Source organism: Electrona antarctica (assembly GCF_951216825.1).
Source record: "Electrona antarctica genome assembly, chromosome: 6".
NCBI classification, from domain to species: domain Eukaryota; kingdom Metazoa; phylum Chordata; class Actinopteri; order Myctophiformes; family Myctophidae; genus Electrona; species Electrona antarctica.
The window spans coordinates 30,160,682-30,183,111 of NC_136811.1; the positions used below are offsets into that span (position 1 = coordinate 30,160,682).

A 22,430-nucleotide genomic window follows, 5' to 3' on the forward strand; every position below is an offset into this window, starting at 1 on the left:
GTGAATGTGGGAAGTGAGGACGCTGGCGTCGACTGTTCGCCGCTTCACCTCCCAATGAATGAACCATTGTAAAGCGCTTTGAGCACTTGGAAAAGCGCTATAAAAATGCAATTCATTATTAATTCATTATTAAACAAACGATTGTTTTATTACGATCAAGGTACCCCAACTCTATACAAAACACTGCCATGGTGTATGGCAGATTCTTTTCTCACTGGACCGGTTCACAGTAGAGTGTACGGCGGCTGGGATGAGGATCAGCAGCTCCAAATCTGAGGTCATCGTTCTCAGCAGGAAACCGATGGATTGTGCTTGTTACGACCCCCTGTCTAGGGTAGGGGGAGATAACATAATGAGGAGACAGCTTTTACGAAGGAAGATTTGTTTCTTGACAGACAAACTTTCAACTACATTGAAAGTCCCTAACAGAGTGGAAACAAAACCACAAAAAAAAAATACACTAACCAAAAATACAATAAATGTAATTCAAACAAAAGAACTATCAAACACCCCTACAGGATGGTAAAGCAGGGTTTCACATTACATAGGGAAAGTATGAGAATTTAGGAGCTGACTATCAAAATAAGAGTAAATACTAAAGGTTACTTAAGAACTCAGAACTGACATGAAACTGGGATAACAAAATAACTTACTCAAAGGAACTGAAGACAAACTAACTCAAGAAACAAAATACCAAAGCAAACAAAAGAAAGGGCAACATGGGTATAAGAGGGATGGCGTCTGCTGCAGAAGTAAGCTGTTGTCCTCACAGCAGTAGGGACAGACTGAGCACTTTTATAGACAGCCGGGCCATTACCCAGCTGCTGGGAACCAATGAGGAAGAAGGGGCAGGTCCAGGTAGGACCTGTCAATGATTGCAGCCACCTGCTTTCAATCGACCAGTCGGTCATCAGCACCACACCCATTCTCTACACTCTCCATTCACCTCCATTCATGACCTTAGAGAACACAAAAGGGAAACAATATAACACATTTTAACACCGAATTTAGCCCAAGAAGTGTTTTTCTTGCTAAACTAATGCTTGGAATGGATTCAGAATCATGAAAACCCCCTAGTTGGCTAGTTTGACATGCATAATACAATTTAGAAAATGTTGACTTATATGCCTACTAGGTTGTCAATGGTGGCCATACGTTACAGGCCATTTTCAAAATTATCCCCTTAGACAATTCCAGGCAACTTTTTGAGTGGTGCAAACACTCCATTACGGAGCTTTGTGTGTCCGTACCTGGCTGGCTGGCTGGCTGGGTCTGTCCGAGCACGAACATTGTGTTAGGTTGGTTTTCACAACCAAGTGTGTTGTGCAACCTAAAGCCCAAGCTACACCAAAGGGTCGGGTTGGGACAAAACGTTTTTTAAGGTAGACCACACCAATGCAACTCATTGCAACTCAATGAGTTGAATTGGTGTGGTCTAACTTAAAAACCGACCCACACACACACACACACACACACACACACACACTAACTATATATGATGAATCTGATTTCGGGTGTGACAGCTACAGTACAGTTACCCCACATGGTAAAGGGTCTTTCAAACGTGAAGCGAAACGCGCCTATAGTTCATTTTCAATGAGACCTGCGTTTTTGCAAGCGTATTTACGTGAGTGCGGTCCCTTGAATTTGTTGCGCGCGTGCTCGTTACGTGCACACACCCGCGACTCACCAGACCTAGATTCTGTTTAGCTTTTTTTTACGCTTGCGTTGTTGCGCCCCTCTTGCCCTCTTGAGCAGACCTGGAGGACCTTTGTTGATCCAGGCAACAACGCCTGCGTTCCTCGCTTCCCGTTTGAAAGGCCCTTAACTCTGTCATTTCTCAACCGTTTCGGACGCGGGGCAGCTCGCTGCAACTGGCCCGCGCCCCTGGGCGCGTTCCTGGGGGTCTGGATGTTCCGGGAACCCCCACATGGTAACTCTGTCATTTCTGTACCGCTTCGGACGCGGAGCGGCTCGCCAGAACCGGGCCGGCAGTGCCTGGCACCCTGGGCGCATTCCTGTGGGTCTGGAACTTCCGGGGACCCCCACACGGAGTTGCACCACTCACTTCACACGGGTGTGATTTTATTTATTCAGGATATATTGATGATACAAAATCAGCTGAGTTTGGTTTTGTTTTGCAATTTGTTTGGGGTTGACCTTTTTTCCATAGATTGACTGTACTATAGCTCACAAAAACGATGCCTAAACTAAACGTATTACAAGCGCCCCATGATCAGCGACCATCGACTCCCAGGCTCAGCAAAAAAGTAGTAGTCCCCAAAAGAAAATCACAGCCTGGCATCGCCTGATGACGTATGTTCCGCTGTTCACGTGACGACAGTAAATAAGGAAGCACTTGTGCCAACAACAGAACCCCTAGTAAAGAGAACACTACAGCCTTGACCGATGGCCACCGCATCTGCAAAACGACGAGCGAGGAGGACCGCGGTCGGAACGAGGAACGAGTTTCGCGTTCCTCCGAAGGAGTGCGAAATGTGCGGGGCCAAGATGTCGGGAAAAGACAAACACCGCGCATGTGTCCTCTGTCTGGGACCCAACCACGCTCTCAGAGGGCTACGTGAAAGAGGTGCTTTCTGCCTCCTCTGCGGTGATACGGAAACGAGATACCTCCGTCGACGGTTATTTCGCTCTCGCGAAAGGCAAGACTTCGCCTCGGATCTATCCCTGGCTATCATCAAGAACAAGGACCAGGAGTCTGGGCCACCGGAGCCCATTCCCCAGCTCGCACAGTGCACCTCCCCAGCGCGCAGCTGGGGACTGGGAATGGACTACGTGGACAGGGATTTGCTGCTTCAAACGGAAAACCACGCGTATAATCCCAGCTCTGCTCTCCCAGTCTTCACTAAAGGCGCATCCATCACGACGATGTCTTCTCTGATCAACCAGTTGAAGGGGATCACTGATCCAATCATTGGTAATATTAGATAAGAACACAGTTCCTGCTACCTGTCGTATTCCAACTGATATATTTGTGAGACACTTTTCTCATGCTCGTTGTGTAATGTGTATGAACAGGACTTCACTACGTGCGGGAGAACCGCAGCCCCACTGAATCTGTCCCACCACACTACCAGTGTAAGCTCTGTGGGGTGCGTGCCATGTCCCGTTTACAAAATGATGAAATGTTGGCCCATATCAAGGGCTGGAGACATGGCTTCAAATACATAGTGAGTGTGACGCTTCCTCATTTGTTTTTCTTTTTACATTGGATTTGTAGATTTTGAATTTTACAAATTGACAACAAAATCACACACTTTTACCCCCTCTATCCCTCCCTCCATCCCTGTAGTAAAGAAAAATACGGTTGTTTGTCAACAAGTAAACAGTTCCTTGCGGTGTTGTGTTCACAGAAGCATGTACACCCAAATAAGATCACCTGTGAAGAGGAAGATGCTGAGAGAAGTGCTAAAATTAGGAAGAGCATTAGAGAGATTGCAGCAGAGGTTGAGCAGGCTGAGGGAAGGGGTCAACTCGAGGTGAGTGGCAGTCAAAGACTTTTGCTTGGATACTGCAATTTTGTATGCAGCCACATGCACAGCATTCAAATGTTATGTTGCTTTATATCCGATTATTATTGTTGTAACAACAATACATTATTATGGTCCCCTCTCCTTTTGTGGTATTTTCTGTCACTTTACATTTGCACATAATGGTACATGAAATTTGTCCTGCATTTACCCATCCTAACTATTAGGTGCTATTCATTCAGTGACCAGGGAGCAGTTAATTGTTAAGTTTTTAGATCAGGGACACTTGAACACATGGACTGGTGGCAGAGGGGATGAACCTCTACTAGTGGAGTGGTCGCCCTTTTACCAACTCGCCCGGGTGTACAGCCTGGTATTCCTAAAAGTAAACTATGCTTAAACGGTCAAACCTAACCCAAGTTATTCCGATCCTTGACCTCGGTAAAACTGTGCCAAAACCTTACCCTATTCCTAAAATTTACCCCAGTAGAACTATGCCTAACCTTAAACTTATTTCAGTTATTATTCTCAGTAAAACAAATGCAAGAATACGAGAAGTGCCACACCTAGCGGTCAGTGTGAGGTCGGCGGAAAAAACCTGGTTATTGCGTTTACATGGATGGCCAACAAGATCATTCTCTTGGGATAAAATGACACGTCACAAACTTGGTGCTTGATCAGAAAATATACTTTGATTACACATTCATTACTGTATAACAATGATTTCAACCAATCCTGATTCCTGTTTTGTGATTTTAGGTTATCCTCAAAGAGCCCTGTGATGTCCCTGCCTTTAAAGGACTCCGTAAGTTACTGTCTTTCAAGGGACCATACCAGTGTTTTTTACAATTCATGTGTAGTTAATATTACAGCTCAGTGCTGACCATTTTCCAAAGTGTGTGTGTGTGTGTGTGTGTGTGTGTAAATGCCCCCACTCACATTTGAGTGGGGGCATTTTGATTCCTCTGTGGTGCCAGCGGATGTGTTCAGAACTGGGAAGGATGTCATGTTCTTCATGCATTGGCCACTTTATTTGGGCACTCCTGGTGAAATGGAGTGGCTGGTAACTTAACTCCATATTTATCGGAGGAGACACGTTACTCTACAGCACCCTCTCCAGAGTCCAGACCAAACTGTAGAGGTCGGTATTAGCCTCGTATAGCGATACTAATATCACAGATATTGGCCCCGCAATGTTCCGCCCCATATTTGCATACTGGGCCCTGGTTGCTTCGGCCGTGAAGTCCTCCCACAATTGAGAGGGGCCAGACTTAATCTGCCTGGGGCAATAGACCCAAGCACCGAAGTCTGACGTCAATATCGGTAGAGGACGCTAAATTCACGGGTTCATGTACATTTTATTTGCATTGTAATCCCCATAGGGGGGTTTTAGATCGCCTCATAAGAACTGTTTGAAAAATAAACAAATCATCCTGGCGGCAGCCGTTTCACTCATGGATATGAAGAATCAACTGACGAGAAAACGCTTGTGTTATGTTACTGCTGCATTACGATGCCATAGAGAAAAACTTCTGTGAACCAGGGGATGAGCGAGTGACGTCAGGCGCTCTATATGCACTGCAAAGGCAGATGAAGGCTAGCTATGCGAAGCTAGGTCGGCACAGCTCGGCAGACAATACAAATAGAATTGCATAACCACAAAATGTAATTATTAAATGGGTAAAGTAATGTATATTTTAATTTTGTTTGTAAAACATTCATTGCTCCAGGGAAGCAATGTAATGATATTAGTATGGCTAATGGCTAGCATTTTCCTTTAATGCATCGGTCATCTATGAATTGGATTGTTCCTGGATTGATCCCAGCTGGCCCAAGTATTGCACGCTCTACAGTAGTGTCATGAGCAAGACACTGAACTCTTTGTGTGTGTGTGTGTGTGTGTGTGTGTGTGAGAGAGAGTGTCAGAGAGAGAGAGATATACATACATTGTAAAGCACTTTGATGTTTATCCCCCCGTGTGCAACCAGAATTTCAAGGCTGCAAATGGGGGTACACAGCACTGCACACGCAGATCCGACACACGAAAGGTCCGAAATGCGGAAATCACCTGTCACTCCCGACATGCATTGCCTCCCGCGTGTGGTTAGGGTTTTGGGTAGGGTGTTGGTCTGACAGTCGGACCAAGAAACTAAAGCCTGTACCCGAAGAAAATTCTGAAACTGTGATGGTGCCATAATACCTGATTTGTTGTCAATGGGCTAAAATATACAAAACAAACACCCACATGGTCCTTTAAGTGTTTTTTATTGTGAAGGTCTCTCTGGTCTTTCATTATTTTAGAGTCTGTTATTCCTAAGACGATGCCCCCAATGGGTCAAGGGAATGGACCAAGACTAGGTCTGTAATTTATTAATTGTTAAGCATGTTCCTCATGTCATGTGATATGTAAATTTAGCCTTTCTCCCACATTGCATGAGTAAAATATATTAAACTCTTACAGGGGACAGGTTTCCTGGAGAGTTTCCTCCACAAGAAGGCCCAGTGCCCAACTTTAAAATGGGTGGGCGTCAAGAACCAGGTTTTGTTGGCTATGCATCCAGACCAGATTCCACAGAACTCGATATGGGTCCAAGACAGTTTCCAGACGGCATGATGGGCCATCACCATGGGGGTGGAGATGGTTTTGGACATAATGGCAGGAGAGATGACTTTGGGATGAGTGGTCGGCAGGTTGATGGCCCAGGAAGGCGTTTTCCGGATGAGTTCAGAGGCAGCCAAATGGGGAGTAGTTTGTTGGATGGGCCAACAGATCGGCCAGGCTTGATGGGATCCAGACTTGATCCAGACTCGAGCAGCCTCCAGTCAACCTTGCTCAATTTCCTGGTGGGTGTTATAAATGCCATAAAGATGGCTTCAGTGTACATTGTGATTCATGAATATATATATAATTGTTGATTGTGTGGAATGTGTCCAGAATACCTTCCGAATAGAGAATGAGAGCGATGCCAAAATTGTGCAAGAGCTGATACAGAAGTTAACGGATGTGCTGATCGATTACAGGCTGAGGAGTGTATCCACGGTATGAAACATTTCTAATGCAGAAGACACTTCTGCAGATATACCAAGAACCGTGTCAAGAACATCACGGTTCAACACAACAACCACCCGCATTTTAATACTTAACCTTTTTACATTTTGACTAAGGACTCTGAAGAACAAAAGCTGAATGGACTGTGAAAATGTCTACTAAATTGTCAATGCTTTTTCTTTGTTGCAGGTTCAACTTCCTAGTATGAGCAGCAGGTTGAACAACTCATCGGTGAGTTCCCTGGGCTACTCATCACCTCCCTCCAGAATGCCCGGTGCTGGAGATCACTACTCAGGAGGCCTCTCAGGTATGTAAAGCATCGTCTTTGTGAAGTCTGCAGGTTTACAATGTTACCTTAACCAAGCATACAGTATATGGTAGGAATGTCACATTTAACTTTTCTTTATGGTCTTTACAGGTTCATCAAGGTACTCGGATGGCCCATCAAGGTTCTACAACTGACTCATCAGATGTTTGCCACAAGAATAAAAACAATGTTAACATGATTATAATTCATATATTCAGTTCTGACATGTACAGTACTTGTGACATGTTGTCTTTCTTACTTCCCGTTTTTTACATGTGTGTACTTTGGACATACAAAGAACATTTGTAGTTAGAGCCATCTGTTAAAGATGTGATGCACACTTCCCGATTCAAATAATTTGAAAGTGTATCAAACCTTTTTCCCAATATTTATTTTATTAAAATACAAAGAAAATAAAAGTTTTTTATACAGTGAGTGCAAAATGAGTAGTGAGTGACTTGGCTATCTATATTTAACTGCTGCTTAAGCATCTGCACACATATTCTGACTGCAGCATTGATAGTCCTCCAAACAAAAATGATGAATGGTTTATTACGATAAGGTACCGCATCTGTTTTGAGATACAAAACACTGCCATGGAGCCTAAGAAGTATGTATATCAAGATGCAATGTCCCAGAAATGTAAGCATTTGTTTTGGTTAAATGCACTAGCTGTTACTGCACAAGCTGTTACTGATGAAGCAGTGTGCACTGCGGTCAATCGCATCCTATTACACTGCCACAGTTTATTTCTGTCTCTTTGTGAAGGGGTTTTTGACCAAAATGTCTTGCATCTGCTTCAGAGTTATGCTACTCAGGAGAACCTTTGTCCCGAGAAAGACCCGACCATGCAGGCTCTTAGCCAATGTTGCATGCTTCTCCGATTTAAACTGAAGTACAGCCTCCCCAATACCATTGCCGTTTCTGTCATGCAATACAAATATATTGTCCATCTTTAGTGTATATCCATGGAAAAAATCTCTTATTTGATTCTTATCCACATTTGCTGGCATGTTTCTCACATATACGCATGTTTGTTTCTCCAAACTCGCACTGTTCAACATGGCCTCCATGTCCTTTCTGGTGATTGCAGAGACCTTAATGGCCTGAGAAGATACATGGCAGCCACTGAGATTCAATGCATACTCATAATCGGCAGCATCGTCAAATAAAATAAACAATGTGTCCGTCCTCTGGCCAGTTCTGTCAAGCAGATGCCATATTTTGTTGTTTGCAAGGTTGTTGCATTGAAACAACTCTTTCACATCTGTTTTTATCATGTTTGTCGGTAGTTTACTGACCATGATGCAGTACTCCATAGTTTGGGATCTGTTACTTGTGGAAGCATGGTCAGATCTAGACTTTTGTGACTGTAAAGGTAGGCGGTCTGCAAAGCGTTTCTTGGAATTCACCGTATGTGCTGTTCTTTGCCCATGTGTTTTTTGTAGGGGATCTCGTTTGGGGTTCATACGACCACAGATTCGTCTTCTGTGGGGTTCATTTTCTGTTCCTGTGGGCACTGGCGGTTCACACATTTCGTCAGAATTATTAGAGAGCTTCTCACAATCCTCTACAGCACCGTTCCACATTTTCTCAGATGCGCCACGGACTTCCACACAGAAGGAGCCAAGGTGCTGTTGATTGAAGGCCAGCGCATCATGTCCATCCTGGAAGCCTGCAAACTTCACAAGGCAGCCACGTCTAAGGCCCAACTTCACATTCACTATTACCTCCTGAACCTGCAGCCCTTTGAAGAAACTGCAGACATCTTCTTTTGTAACACATGCTGGTAATCCAAATAGCCTGGCATAGCCTGGTCTTGAACTGAGAACTTCCTCTGGTGTCCTATACTCACTGGCATGGTCTGGTCTTGAACTGAGAACTTCCTCTGGTGTCCTATACTCACTGGCGTAGTCTGGTCTTGAACTGAGAACTTCCTCTTGTGTCCTATACTCACTGGCATAGTCTGGTCTTGAACCGAGAACTTCCTCTTGTGTCCTATACTCAATGGCGTAGTCTGGTCTTGAACTGAGAACTTCTTCTTGTGTCCTATACACACTGGCATAGCCTGGTCTTGAACCGATAACTTCCTCTGGTGTCCAAAACTCATCAAGTACAGCTTTACGCTCAGAGTTGGGACTAAAGTTAGCTGCCTCATTGGTAGAGAGCTGCCCTTGCATGGCAGAGTAGATCTCAGATGAAGCCACAACTTCTGCATCATATCGATGTGAATTTTGGGGTGGTGGATCTTCAGGAGTAGAAGTTGGTCGGGGCCTCTTGGCAGAATGCTGTGGGCGCCGAGTTTTCTTCTCCAACTTTGACTTCATCTTGTGTTCCAACTCGGCAATGCTACTTGTGTACAGAGTGACTTTAGAGCCTTTGATACAAGTACCAGAGCGACGCAGGGCAAGCTGCCCATTCCTCTCAGAGGTGAATACAATGAACGCTTCTCCCAAAATTCCGCCTACAATACATACTCTGGCGATGTTGAGTCCCTCAAAGAATGTCCGTATGTCTTCACTCCTGGCCTTCACGTCCAGGCCTTGTAACCGCAGTATAATATTGGTCATTTTTTCCACATAACAGAAAAGATCTGAAAGTAGAGAAAACAAACAGTGCTATTAAATCAAAATATACTGCACAACCCATCGGCATCCCATGCGAGGCCCAGCCCACGGAGGGGGGTGTAAAAAAAATATGCGATTAATAACTCACCACAATGGAACCACAACTAATCTAAATGTCCTTACGATAACCATGTGCAGGTTAGTCGTTGTACAATAGCGAGACGCCGCGTGTCGTTTCAACTCGTTTGACGTTTGGCTCTATGATGTGAATGATATCCTCGGACCTCCGCATGCGATCCGACTGCACGAACAAACAAAACAGAACTACAGCGCGCGCTGCTGCTTTGGCGCGGAAATATAGCAGCGCATGGAGGAAGTGACGCATGTGTGGGGCTAGAAGGAATGAATTATGGGTAAATAACAGGAAGTCTGTTGTTGTGTTTACCATGGCGACGGAGACGCTACTTGTTCAAATCTGTAGACTGGCTCTAATGTTGTTTGTTACGATAGAATTGCGCCCACTCCGCGGCCAACATGTTATTGTTTCTTTACAAAGACCTTCAGACTGTAGCGTGGAACAGTTCTTTGACATCTCCAGTCTGTCATGTGAAAACTGCGGCCCAAATCAGCGGAGGAGTACAACAGGCAAGTCACTACCGTGTCTACTCTATTACAACCCGTGCCCCCGTCCGCAACACGGCGCGATTCGCGAGTAAACATGCATGCATGCATGCAGCATGATGCAGCACCGTTCTGAAAACGTTTTTCTAAACGCCGAACTCACTCAACTGTTAGTGGAAAATGTCACTTTACATTTAGGCCAGATCATCTACTAACTAATCATCTAGCCTAGCTCTGGTCCGTCCATAGCTCTAATGCCTTCATTAGGCATTAGAGCTATGGATCAGAGCTACCTAGCTAGCCTAGATGATTCGTTTGCATATGATTAAATAACTACTTTAATGTAGTGGTTTGTGACAGCTTTAGAGATGTAGCTAATATAAAGTATAACATTATAAATCGTGGAGTAATTTAAGGAAATCACAAGTCATCCTACTGTTAACCAGTGTACATTCCTCCATAGGACTGGGCTGTGAATGCCAAACTGGATACAGAGTTATTACCACTGATGGAGCATCCATTACTTGTCTGCAATGCCCCACCACCAAGCCTGTATGTTGTTTACCTTTAATATTGTCTTAATTTATTTCACAAAACACAGTGACAGTCCATGTCAGCGCGCTGTAGTTCGCGTCATTCATCAATTTTGATGAATTGAACAAGGTTAATAAATATTTCAATCAATGTATCTGTCCTAAGTATCTGATCCGTTGTCTAGGCAGTAACAGAGGATGGGTTTGCGTGTATTCGCTGTCCTGAAAGTGTGAGTGATGCTGGGATGTGCAAGTGTCCTCAAGGGACTGTTTTGGGTGAGTCACTGTGCTGATGAAAACTGTCCACTAATCAATATTAAGTTTGCAATACATGATATTAATGTTTTCTTTTCTTTCTTTTCAGTGGAGAGAGGTGTTCAAGGAAACTATTTAGATGAGGCCAAGTGTGAGCTGTGTAATGGTAGTGACCCTGCTTTCTCAGTCCCAAACATCAACGGAGACAGGTAACAACATTGATAAAGCCGTAATGCCTAAGGTCTGAGCCATGACATGTCTATAATCACTCAGTCATATAATAATACACAATCCTCTGAATGTGGTTACTGAGTTATTTTGGTTTATTTGATAAATGGCTGGTGGCACTGGTGTAGTCTACGAATATACGCTATATATACACAGTATATTCAAACCGACCATTTTGAAGATACACCCTCTGTAAACACAATTATTAGTGTACCTGATACGCTGGACACCACGGTCTAAACCACCACTGGGCACAGTAACCTCACATCCAAGTGGCCAACACTCAAAGCAGCTCCAAAGTATAGTGAAGTCACATGGTGATTACTATTACAAACTGCAGAAAATCAGGCATGTGCATGAGCATGTGCACATGCCGTGCATGATGGAATAAATATGGTATGCCCTCTGAAAAAAACTAGACTACAGCACTGGCTGGTGGCAGTTCTAACTCTGATATGCTTTTTGTGTCAGCCTCTGTTGAATCAATTTTCTGAAACACCCTTTCAGGTGTGAGAGATGTCAGGCTTCCTTCATTAACACCACCTCTTCCTGTGTGTGTGGCCGTAATATCCTGGTGAGTTCAGCCTCTGCCTCTCACACAGAATAAGTGAGTCAATATCATATATCATTTAACAACTGCCTGTGCAAAATGTGTGTTGTGAATCTTTGATATGTATTTTCTCAGGCTGGAGGATTGTGTTTTCACAGTGAAGTGAAAATTCCCTCTAATGTAAACCCTACTGTCAGCTTTGCTGAGTTGGTGAGTTTCCCTTCACCTTTCCCTCACTACTTTTGTGTTCCTCAGCCTTTTTACAATACTTTGATGCTGTGTTATATTTCTCCTGTAGACTGTGCAGTCAGCATGGTTCCTCAAAAACTTGTACTCTTCAGCTGCAGCCTGCCTTGTAAGTACCACCTTTCTCTATTTCTGCAAATGTTTTAACCCATTTTGAGCGGGAACCCCTTTTGGTAAAATGTGCCTCAAATCTTTCAGAAAATTGTCATGATTTAGAAAACTTTTTTTATTTATTTCGACGTCAGGCCTGAATGGGTTAACTGTATATAACAAATAGTTCTGTGTTCACAGGTCTTCTCCAACCTGACAGCATGCCAAGCTTTGGGGAACATGTGTGTAATGAACATGCACTCCTTCACTAGTGTGACCAATGATGCTGCTGCATGTGGTCTTTTTAACACCGTCTTCAGATCTACTGCTGCTTTGGGCTCTACACAGGACATCTCTTATTGGTAATGAGGGCCTTAAGACCAAGCCTGCCCCAGACCTTTTGTTCATTGACTAACTATGTTTCATTTCCAAACTACTTTTTATTTGAGTGTTGTGATTAGCAATTTAGATGAATCTGTGCATTGCATATACATTGGGAAGTAAAAGGGGAAAAATGTTTAGAGAACTAAAGAAAAATAATTAATATCGATTAGTTGTCCCAACTTATTTATTTATCCAGATTTAGTCATACTGAATCACCTTTGTGTTTTTAGGAGAGCCAATCTGCCATGGATTTACTATGGAGATCAACCTGGACTGGCCGTTCGAGTGCTTCAGACTGATCCGTTACCAGTTGGATTCAGTTTCAAAGGAAGTGGCAAGGTTAGTCGTGATCACATTCACATATCCATGACTATCACACACACACACACACACACACACACACACACACACACACAGCCGTGCCACACTCTGGAATCACACACAGCATCTCAATATGCATGAGGAAAACCTAATGCTCTATTCCATAAATTAATCTGCAAAACATTTTACATACAGTATATATGGTTGATTGAAGACTAAATCAACCATATATACTTATTTAAAAAAAAATCTCTCATGGTATGAAGAATGTCCTTTGATAATATATTTTTTCCGGTCTGTCAGAACACAGATATTAAGCTGCTGGCTGCTGTTTATAATGCCAGAGGAGAGTTCCTTAGATGGGAGAAGATAGGAGGAGGTAATCTGCAGGTAAACCGTCAAAGAGATCATAATTAATATCAATATGTCAATCTAGATATAGATGTTTTTTAAATGGATGGCATATCTAGTAAGTAATATGCAAATATGTAAATGCTTACAGTGACAAGTGTTTCCGGGTGGCCAATGGTGTAGCTCCAAACCAGCTTCACCAGTTGCCATCCTAACACCATCCCAATTTCCTCCCTTCACCCTTAGCTAGCCCGCTTAAGTATACAGTTGTAAATGATCCATCTTTAGGACCGCTCCTCTCATAAAAGTATATATTGGTATGGTTGTAGAATAATATTTAAGTTATAAGTATACATATATACCTGTACATGCAAACAATACTAAAAAGTATTAGTAGTTGTGGCATCTGTGAATTACTGTAAAACATGTCTGTCTGTCCTCCTCATCCTCTGTCCCAGCTCTGTCCTGACACTGCCACTAGACTGAAGGCAGCCTATGCCTTTGGAACTACCTACCAACAGAGCGTGAGTCTCCTTTTATAATTTATATGCAAGGCAATAATGCAATTTGTTCTATACAGTATATAATATGGTTTTCTCACAAATGATGGGTGTGTGTGTCTTATCATTTTTGTCTGTGTGTGCACACATGCATGCTTCCATGTGTGTAGTGTGATCTTTCGGTAGCAGAACTGCTGCGTGCATATCCAGAGCCATTATTCTATGACGTGTTCATGGAATTCAGTAAAGGGGAGGACAGGAGACTTCTTCCCCTCCCCACTCTGGTTCTCAATCAACAGTACAATGGACGGTTAATCAACCAAGGTAATGTCTGCGTGTGTGTGTGTGTGTGTGTGTGTGTGTGTGTGTGTGTGTGTGTGTGTGTGTGTGTGTGTGTGTGTGTGTGTGTGTGTGTGTGTGTGTGTGTGTGTGTGTGTGTGTGTGTGTGTGTGTGTGTGTGTGTGTGTGTGTGTGTGTGTGTGTGTGTGTGTGTGTGTGTGTCACCACATCACATCTTCTATCTAAACGTCATATTCTCCACAGAGAACATGAAGAACTGGTACCTGACTCGACGTATGTTTCTGGTTGACACACTGAGTGGCAGAGAGAAGAGTCTGAGCTCTGTGCCAAAAGTAATTCGTGTTGCTAGCAGCATCAAAATACGGTGCGTTGTGTGACATACTCCACATTTAAAAGGATTGCAAAAAAAGATGAAATGCAAGTCGATTTCTGTGAAATGTTAAGATGTGTATATTTGTGGGCATGTGTTTGTTGGGTAGGTTCCAGTTGGTTGCAGGAACCCAGGAGGGACAGGTGTTTCCCCCTCTGATGTCTGTGTCCTACAGAGATGTTCTCATCATAAACCCAAACACACAAACTATTTCTGTAAGCCAGTTTCCTTCCATTTCATTATCTTGACTGAATGGTTCCTTCTCACCGGTAATACAAATTCATGTATTTGCAGGTGTCATTTGCTGTAGATTACGAGATGGACCAGAATGAGGCTCGTATGAAGACTGATGTGAGTGGAATGGACACTGTTAATGGAAGCTTTGGTTGTTCTTGGTTTGTGATAGATCAAAAGTGTGTGTGTGTGTGTGTGTGTTTGCAGACAGCTCTAGGTGTGATGGGAGGAGTAGCGGTGCTCTACTCCTTGCTGAAGACCGTCAGTTGGAAAAGGCGGATCGCCTCGCCTCTGGTTGACATCGAGGTACAGTAGCGGAGCCGATCCTTAATAACACCCAAGTTCTCAGACATCTTCAATTCATGAATTTGTGTTTCATTATCACCACCAGGCCGATGGCCGGGGATTATGATTATGTTTGGATTATGTTTCCCCCCATCTGTGTGTCCAGAGCTAATCTCACAAACCGCTCCACTGATTAGCGCAACACTGTTTGCACGCTGCTAATAGGCACATTTTTCAAATCTTCTCAGGGCACCATTTTATGTTTTGTCCAATCTTGAACCATAGGTTGTATAATCAAAATGTATTTCCCCTGTATTCCTTTGATCATGACACTACTCCTCCAAAATGTAATCCCATATTATATTAAGGGGCCTCTGCAATTTCACTTAGACCATTAGAGGGTGCCACATGTCAGAAACATGATTAACCAAATTGGTACACAGTTATTGGCTTCCATAAGGGGAGCCAAAGTGTAACTGTATGTCGTAGAAACACTATTTCACTCACAGCTTCCTCGGGTAGTGATGGCTGCAACCCACAATCCACACAGTCCTAAATAGGCTGCCTGTCAGAGTGATGTGCTGTCATGAGCACCCATTTCTAGTCTGCTAGTTTCTGCAGGCGACACTATACAGTATGACAAAGTATAATTTGTTTTTTTAAATCTGTCTCCCTTTGTGTTTCCATCCCACACAGACTATGTTGAAGTTCCTGTTGATCTATGCTGGTGATCTGGCTAATGTATTCTTTGTCATCACTGTGGGAACCGGACTCTACATGCTTATATTCTACAAGGTTAGATTGTTCAACTGTAACTTCTTTAATTCAGAAAGAGACTTTTAATGTACCTGTCCCTACCTACTTTCCACAACGTTTTACCTATGCTCATCTTCTTCTTCTTCTGCACTTCTACAGCAAAGAGTGATTATTTTTGGTTTGTGGTTTATTCTGACTTGACTTCATTTTTATTTTTCTCTCTGCCATGCTCTCTCAGTCATTGGAGGCAAGTCTGTTTCTGCTTTACCTTTTCCGCAATCTTATTTCCCCCTGTTTTGTCTCAGTGGTTTGTTATGAACCCATAGGTTTCAGTGTAAATGTCATTGGCTGTTTCCATTATGATTTATTTTTGTGTATCTGTTTTTAGGCCCAGCATTTTGTATCTGTGCTGCTACCATTACCTGCTCAGGAGGAGCGATTTGTGACTTACATTGGCTGTGCCTTCGCTCTCAAGGTGAGTCTACCGTCTTAACAAATACATTGGTATTGCATAGGTGAGATGTGAGGGTGGGAACTTGGGAAGGGTTTCTCGAAGCTCAGCTAGCTGTAGGGTGTGTGATGGAAAATTCGTTATTGATCATATTAACATGGCAGCCATTTTGCTGTTACGTCATACTCGGGAGAGGGTGAGTATGGCCGCGTATGAGCCAAATGGCCATCTTGTGAAAATGGTACCATAATAATGCTTTTATATCTGTGTCCAGACAATACAGCTTCTCCACAAGCTGGTCCTACAGTTGTCGGTTGACATGTTCTTCATTGATTGGGAGAGACCACGAAGCAAAGGCAGCAGAACCATCCAAGGTACACCATACTACAGTATATTGCCCTACAAAGCCAAAGTGCAGTAACTATGGAAAAGAAAAGATAGATGGGTTTAAAAGTGTTTCCAACTGGTCAGCCAAATGAGATATTGGCATATTGGTGCTATTACACTATTCTGTTGTTCTTAAGGTAATTGTTTATCCCCCAAAATCACGTAGGCTAATATGACCTTTGGGATACACAAATACGGTAAGTAAATGTGTCCAAAAACGTAGTTACGGCATTTTGGCTTTGTAGGGCAGAATCTGAATCATCTTTATTAAAAAATCTTAAGTAAAAAAGTAGGTGCAATTCGTTTTTGTGCATAGTTCCCATCGTGTTATTAGTTCCCATAGTGTTATTTATCATAGTGTTATCCAAGAAAACAAAGAAAAAGGGGGGGGGGGGTGGTAAGGAGATCAAGGCAGGAAAGGACATTTAGATCATATTTACTGAACTGAATGGCTCTTGCTTTCAGAGGATATGATTTGTGTCTCTGGGATGGAATAATGGTATTTCATAGGAAAAAGTAAATGTCCAGTTCTGTCTCTAGCAGTGCTATTCTTATCTTGTTATATTATTTTTGTACATAACTACTACCTGTATGTTACTACTTGTTTACTCATTGTCTCCACCAGGCCGAAGGCATGGGGAGAGAGTATGTTTTGCACTCTGTGTCTGTCCATCCGTCTGTGAACAGCTAATCTCTAATGTGCCTCTAATTTTTTTTATATTACTCCACCAGATTCTGTCCAAAAATCTATAGTCATGTGTTCAAGATGGATCTGTCCGATATTTCATATTCCATCCTAATTGGCTAATATTGGCTTTCAAAGTTTGCTTTGCAGGATTGGCAAAAAGCCTCAAATCATGAACGTAGCGTGCAATTTACGTGAAATCTTTCACATACTTACCTACTAGGCTGAGGAATATATCCCACCCTTTTCACATTGGCCTGTTATAGCGCCACCAACAGGTGGATTTTTGCAAAACACATCTTTGGAACAAAATGCCTCAAATCATCCAATTTCCATCAATGGTGTAAGAACAAATGGCACCCTTTTCACATTGGCCTATTATAGCGCCACCAGGAGGCCATAACCTGACCTGACCTGGTGGAGACCTGTGTTTGTATTGTTCTACTCGTACCTGTATCTATTCTGTGTTTTCTACTGCTGTGCTGCTATAAGCAACTGACTTTCACTCGAGGGACCAATAAAGATGTATTCTATCCTATCTATTAGCCACTGGGGAGCCAAAACGTGACCCATCTCCTGTCAGTATCTGGAGGACCTACTTTGTGGCCAACGAGTGGAATGAGATCCAAACCATCCGCAAGATCAGCCCAACCTTCCAGATCTTGGCTGTACTTTTCCTACTTGAGGTACATCTTAGACACTAGTTTTAGCTATATACAGCTTTTGTCCCCACACGTCTCATATTTGCCATTGACAATGAAAGGAGAAATTAGGTCATATGTGCCTCAAATATGACGTAAATTTGTGGCAACAGTCACAAACATTAAATGCCATTGACAATGAAGGGAAGATTTACGTCATATGTAGACTAGCCAATCGCCTAACCAATCACATAAATTCAGTTGTTCATGAGATGATATATTGATAAAAGCGCCCCTCATTTCACACACTTTTCATTTTATTTTCATCCATGCAGACTCTTTTGTATTTCTGTCTGGCCTGTTTATGTGCTAACATGTTGCCACTTGCCCTGCATGGTCTAGGTGGTGGGTTTCTCCAATCTGGCCCTGAGGGACCCCTGGTCAACGTTGGAGCGCCCTTCTCAGGCGTACATCCCTCCCTACAGCCTGATACTACGCTATGGTCTGGCAGCTACACTATGGCTGTGCATCGGACTCCTGCAGGTAAACTTGACTGCCTCTTGACCCCCACCTCCACCAAGAAATGGCAGGACATGTGAATTTACCGGGATCTTGTATTTGACATATACCTTTATTTACATTTGTCTATAAAGGTGATATTCTTCACTGTGATCCATGAGCGCTTTGTGGAAGACAAGATCCGTCAGTTTGTGGACCTCTGCTCCATCAGTAATGTAAGTAGCACTTCAAACCTAATTTATAAGTTTCAATTTATATGCAATGAGCATTGTTTGCTTGAAAATGTATCGCATTGTTTGCTTGAAAATGTTATGTTAGGATAAGTATAAGTATAAGTATAACCGGCAACTGTGATGTTACTACATCTGTTTGTAGAGGTTTTGTTGTTTGTGCTGAAAGCGTTTGCTTATGTGTTTTTAGATCTCGGTGCTGTTGCTGTCCCATCGGTGTTTTGGATACTACATCCATGGGCGCTCCGTACATGGCCACGCTGATACTAACATGGAAGAAATGAACATCAACCTAAAAAGAGAGGCTGTACGGACAATGACAGACTGCATGCTCGAATATTAGTTACAATGTCATTCTATAGGGGAGAGCGTAGTGACACGTTCGGGAGGATTTTGGCTTATTTGGGTTCCATCTTCCTGCCTACATGTAGGCTAGTAGGATGCTAGGCTACTTGGCTGCCAGTCTGTAGTTCGTAGGTTTGCTTGTCAGTGACGCTGGTGTGTATACTGTCACTGCAGTACACCATCTTCCATCTCTCCTATCTTTGACTTGTCACAACTCTTCTACTCTATGGCTCTGGATCGACGGTGGTATTATTATTATTCGCCGTTAGAAAATGTTCGGGTGTTCTGATCTGATAGCCGCCTCCCCTCACCTCGAAACAGTTCTCAATGTTTACATCTTACTTGACGAGAATACATGTGGACATATCCACAGGGGGGGAAAACACCACGAGAGTGACGAGTGATCAGCCAAACATGTGTTCTCTCCGCAGTAAATAAATAAATAGCAGTGTTCTGTTGTACCAACAGGAGAACAGGGGCGCGGATTTGTCTGTATGCGATCTGACCATTATTATTTTGATTACACTGTCATGCTCATTTGAGGACAGGTAGAGAAGAGCATACATGTGTTTCGATTTCGAATATTGCTGAAGGTTATGTTATTTTGTCAGCTGACACCCAAATCAAAGAAACCATACAGCGTGTATTAAATATTTGATATCTCCGACAGTCAACGCACTGCAAGGGTACAATGGAAGCATAATTCTGACGGCCCGCGGTGGAATGGACAAGTTAGGGTATCACGTTTATGTTATTTGTCATCTGACACCCAAACCATACAGTGTTTATTTAATTATTTGATATCTACAATGGTATATGTCTCCACAGTGAGGCTGGAAATTGTAGCCTAGCAGCCTACTACTATAGCCTACTAGCCTACTGGTAGGCAGGAAAATGGCAACCAGAATAACCCATTCTGAGCTAAACTCCTCCCTACGCTCTGGCCCTATAGTATTTCCAACCATAATATCTGCCTCTTTCTCTGTCCCAAGGAGTCCCTCTGCGGTCAGAGAGGGTTACTTCCGAACACCGACATCCAGACATTTCAGATCGCCATCACCAACCGCCTCCGACTGCAGTTTGACCGAATACGAGAACCACTCAGTAGGGTGCGTGCTTATCACTAATTACAACTAAATTGACTGTTCTGCGATTCTGGCGGATTTAGCTCTGGACAGCAAATGGGAGTCTAGAGTCACAGAATTCAACCGTTCACCAATGTTGGTCGTTACAACTTTCTTGTATTTATACAAGACAACCTGTAATTAATTGTATTTAATAAGCCCATTCTGTTGTGCAGCGTCATGGACCATCGCGGTTGGTGGACGCATCCTCGGCTAACCCCTTTGAGCAGAGTACCAGAGCCTACAATACAATGAACCGCTTTTTAGGATCCGTTATAGACCATGTTAGTACATGCACACACACACACACACACACACTGAAATCAGCACAGCATTTGACTGAAAACGGAGTTACTGCAGTATTTACATTTCTTCTTCCCCTGTGCGGTGGTGTTTCCTTCAGGCTCACAAGGACATGGACTACATAGTAAAGGACAAGCTGATGCTTGAGAGGGTCATAGGAATGGAGTTCCTTGAGCCCAATGACAAAAGTATCTTCTATAACGGTACTGGTCTATGGCTTATACAGTATATCATGGGAAAAGGAACTTGTGTTATTTGGTCAGAAGCTCTCGTTAATATTGGTTAAATATTTGTAAAATCAACAAACAAGACATAACCACTTTCAACCAAGCGTCTCAATTTTGGGCGGGTTGTATTTCTCATTTTCAAAATAGTAGATCTATAAGCACAGCAATTTTTCACTGCTTTTGCACAGGGTGTAAAATAGGCCAATCGTTTATTTAAAAAAGTATAAAAAGATTATGTAGAGATTTCTGCACAACAATAACAATATTCTGAGTATGTGGGTGTGTAATTGCCCATGTGTGTATTCGTGTTTTTGTGTAAAATCCTTCTGTTTGTGTTCCTTCTCACCCTAGATGAGTCTCACTCCTTCAGTGACGTTCTGTTCTACGGGAACGAGGCCACGCTCCTGGTCTTTGACACCTTGTTCTTCTGTGTGGTGGACCTTGGCTCTCAGAGCTTTGTCCTGGCTGCTGTGCTCACATATGTCCAACAAACGGTCAGTACTCTATCTATGCCAGTCATTCTCAAACCGTTTCATGTCAAGGACCCCCAAACTGATATGTATTTGGCCACGGACCCCCATCTGAAAGGGGTTTGTGCCAGGGACCAGCACAAGAGAAAATAAATTCAAAATGATTCTAAATCTTCCAAACATTTTCGATATTCTTTTTTTGTATTAGTTTTTTGCAGATGTACAAGCTCGCAGCATGGCACGAAGTGAGCTTGTAGATGTGCTATTTTTGAATACCTAACATAAATGGATAAAGTGATTAGTGATATCACTAACCACTTGGTGATAATGATTGTGGTGCTACGGTATATTAACTACTATATTAACTATCAATCATTTACCTGGGGACCCCCTGGAACCCCCTCAAGGACCACTGGGGTTTCCCGGATCCTACTTTGAGAAGCACTGTCATACACAGTAAAATGCTCAATGTTTGCTGCAATCTTTACCTTTCATATTGTACCAGGGAATCGAACCTGAGTCTCCCGCATGACCACATTTGTACCGCTAGGGTGTTTTTTTGTTTTTCAGTTTTTTTGGAAACTGACCCACCATTAATTCCTGAGAAGAGAGCCATGTTGCTACGTTTCTAAGCAACACGTTCCTGATAATATCCTTAAGTAATCTGTAATGGGTGTGTTGGTGCATTAAAGGGGCAGAGATGGCATATGCGGAAGTACGGCAGATTCTAATATTCTTCCCCCGTGCCCTCCAGGGAAGACATTTCTGTCAATAGGAGGGTTTTGTAAAAGCCTCGGGGGCACATTCATGCTTCCCAATGAGCTCTTTGTCTTGTCGAAATACACATATGTTCCTTCCCCTCCGACCCCCAACCTCTCCACTATCAAGGTTTGCCTATCCCCAGTGACACCACCCCATTCGACCGTTATCACACAGACAAGATACTGTACACACGTGTACAGTAGGCTAACACTGAAGCAGTGGTATTCCACTTCAGATTGGACTCAGGAGGGCAAAGCCAGCAATTAGTTCAAATAATGTAAATAGTGTCAAAAGATATAATACCTGGGCACTTCAGATGACTACCCAAATAAAACAAACTGAAGCACTCGACTGGTCTGAACATTCTTTATTGTTTGGCAGGGGTGACTTAGTCAAATGGAGGATTTTGCTTAGATTCATTAAGTGGGAAATTGTAAATAAAATAAAAAATCTAATCTCATTCAATAATTCCAGGTATTTCGCTTGATCCGCAATGCTCTTGGGAGAAGAAACCTGGCAAACAAGACACTGGTGGATGAGAGGTTTCTCATATAGTTCCCTGCTCTTTAACTGATAATGCCAATGTTGCTTAGAGGTTTGTGTAGAACATGCTTATTGTTTACAGCTTTTTCAGCTTTGTTTACGCATTTTGTACTTATTTTTTTTTAATCAAAAGTTGTTTTTCAAAACTTTTACTGATGTAAATATTCAATGTTTTGTACAGATCTTGATTGTATGGGGATTGATTAAAGCTATGCGTTTTAATATTGCATATGTCTACTGTCGTGTTTTTCATGCTAATAATTTAGATTTGTAACAATCATAGCAATACAACCACATAATCCTGC

General features: G+C 42.8%; 3 protein-coding genes across 5 annotated transcripts; 2 read left to right on the plus strand and 1 right to left on the minus strand.

Moving 5' to 3' along the window:
* Nucleotides 1–2,329: 2,329 nt before the first annotated feature.
* On the plus strand, nucleotides 2,330–7,269 carry LOC306925284 (uncharacterized protein). Of its 3 annotated transcripts, XM_079504019.1 has the most exons (9): nucleotides 2,330–2,938; nucleotides 3,040–3,191; nucleotides 3,375–3,500; nucleotides 4,251–4,296; nucleotides 5,793–5,849; nucleotides 5,953–6,335; nucleotides 6,427–6,531; nucleotides 6,730–6,847; nucleotides 6,959–7,269. In XM_079504019.1, the coding sequence occupies exons 1-9, from the start codon at nucleotides 2,410–2,412 to the stop codon at nucleotides 7,000–7,002; spliced, it is 1,560 nt and encodes a 519-aa protein (XP_079360145.1). In that variant the 5' UTR covers nucleotides 2,330–2,409; the 3' UTR covers nucleotides 7,003–7,269. The 3 variants fall into 3 exon arrangements, with proteins under 3 accessions (XP_079360145.1, XP_079360147.1, XP_079360146.1); XM_079504021.1 differs by lacking the exon at nucleotides 6,427–6,531; XM_079504020.1 differs by lacking the exon at nucleotides 5,793–5,849.
* Nucleotides 7,270–7,416: 147 nt separating this feature from the next.
* Nucleotides 7,417–9,753, minus strand: rbm12ba (RNA binding motif protein 12Ba). Its single transcript, XM_079504018.1, has 2 exons — nucleotides 9,563–9,753; nucleotides 7,417–9,440 (listed from the first exon to the last, which is right to left on the minus strand). Exon 2 carries the CDS (start codon nucleotides 9,415–9,417, stop codon nucleotides 7,594–7,596), a length of 1,824 nt encoding a protein of 607 aa, XP_079360144.1. The 5' UTR covers nucleotides 9,418–9,440; nucleotides 9,563–9,753; the 3' UTR covers nucleotides 7,417–7,593.
* Nucleotides 9,754–9,821: 68 nt separating this feature from the next.
* On the plus strand, nucleotides 9,822–22,352 carry tmem67 (transmembrane protein 67). Its single transcript, XM_079504013.1, has 28 exons — nucleotides 9,822–10,059; nucleotides 10,499–10,587; nucleotides 10,754–10,844; nucleotides 10,933–11,032; nucleotides 11,559–11,625; nucleotides 11,737–11,811; nucleotides 11,900–11,956; nucleotides 12,139–12,299; nucleotides 12,552–12,660; nucleotides 12,946–13,032; nucleotides 13,452–13,517; nucleotides 13,664–13,817; nucleotides 14,037–14,157; nucleotides 14,273–14,378; nucleotides 14,458–14,514; nucleotides 14,605–14,703; nucleotides 15,379–15,477; nucleotides 15,827–15,913; nucleotides 16,164–16,263; nucleotides 17,508–17,647; nucleotides 18,005–18,145; nucleotides 18,256–18,336; nucleotides 18,542–18,658; nucleotides 19,689–19,805; nucleotides 19,997–20,104; nucleotides 20,224–20,326; nucleotides 20,702–20,844; nucleotides 22,057–22,352. Exons 1-28 carry the CDS (start codon nucleotides 9,861–9,863, stop codon nucleotides 22,135–22,137), a joined length of 2,955 nt encoding a protein of 984 aa, XP_079360139.1. The 5' UTR covers nucleotides 9,822–9,860; the 3' UTR covers nucleotides 22,138–22,352.
* Nucleotides 22,353–22,430: the final 78 nt, after the last annotated feature.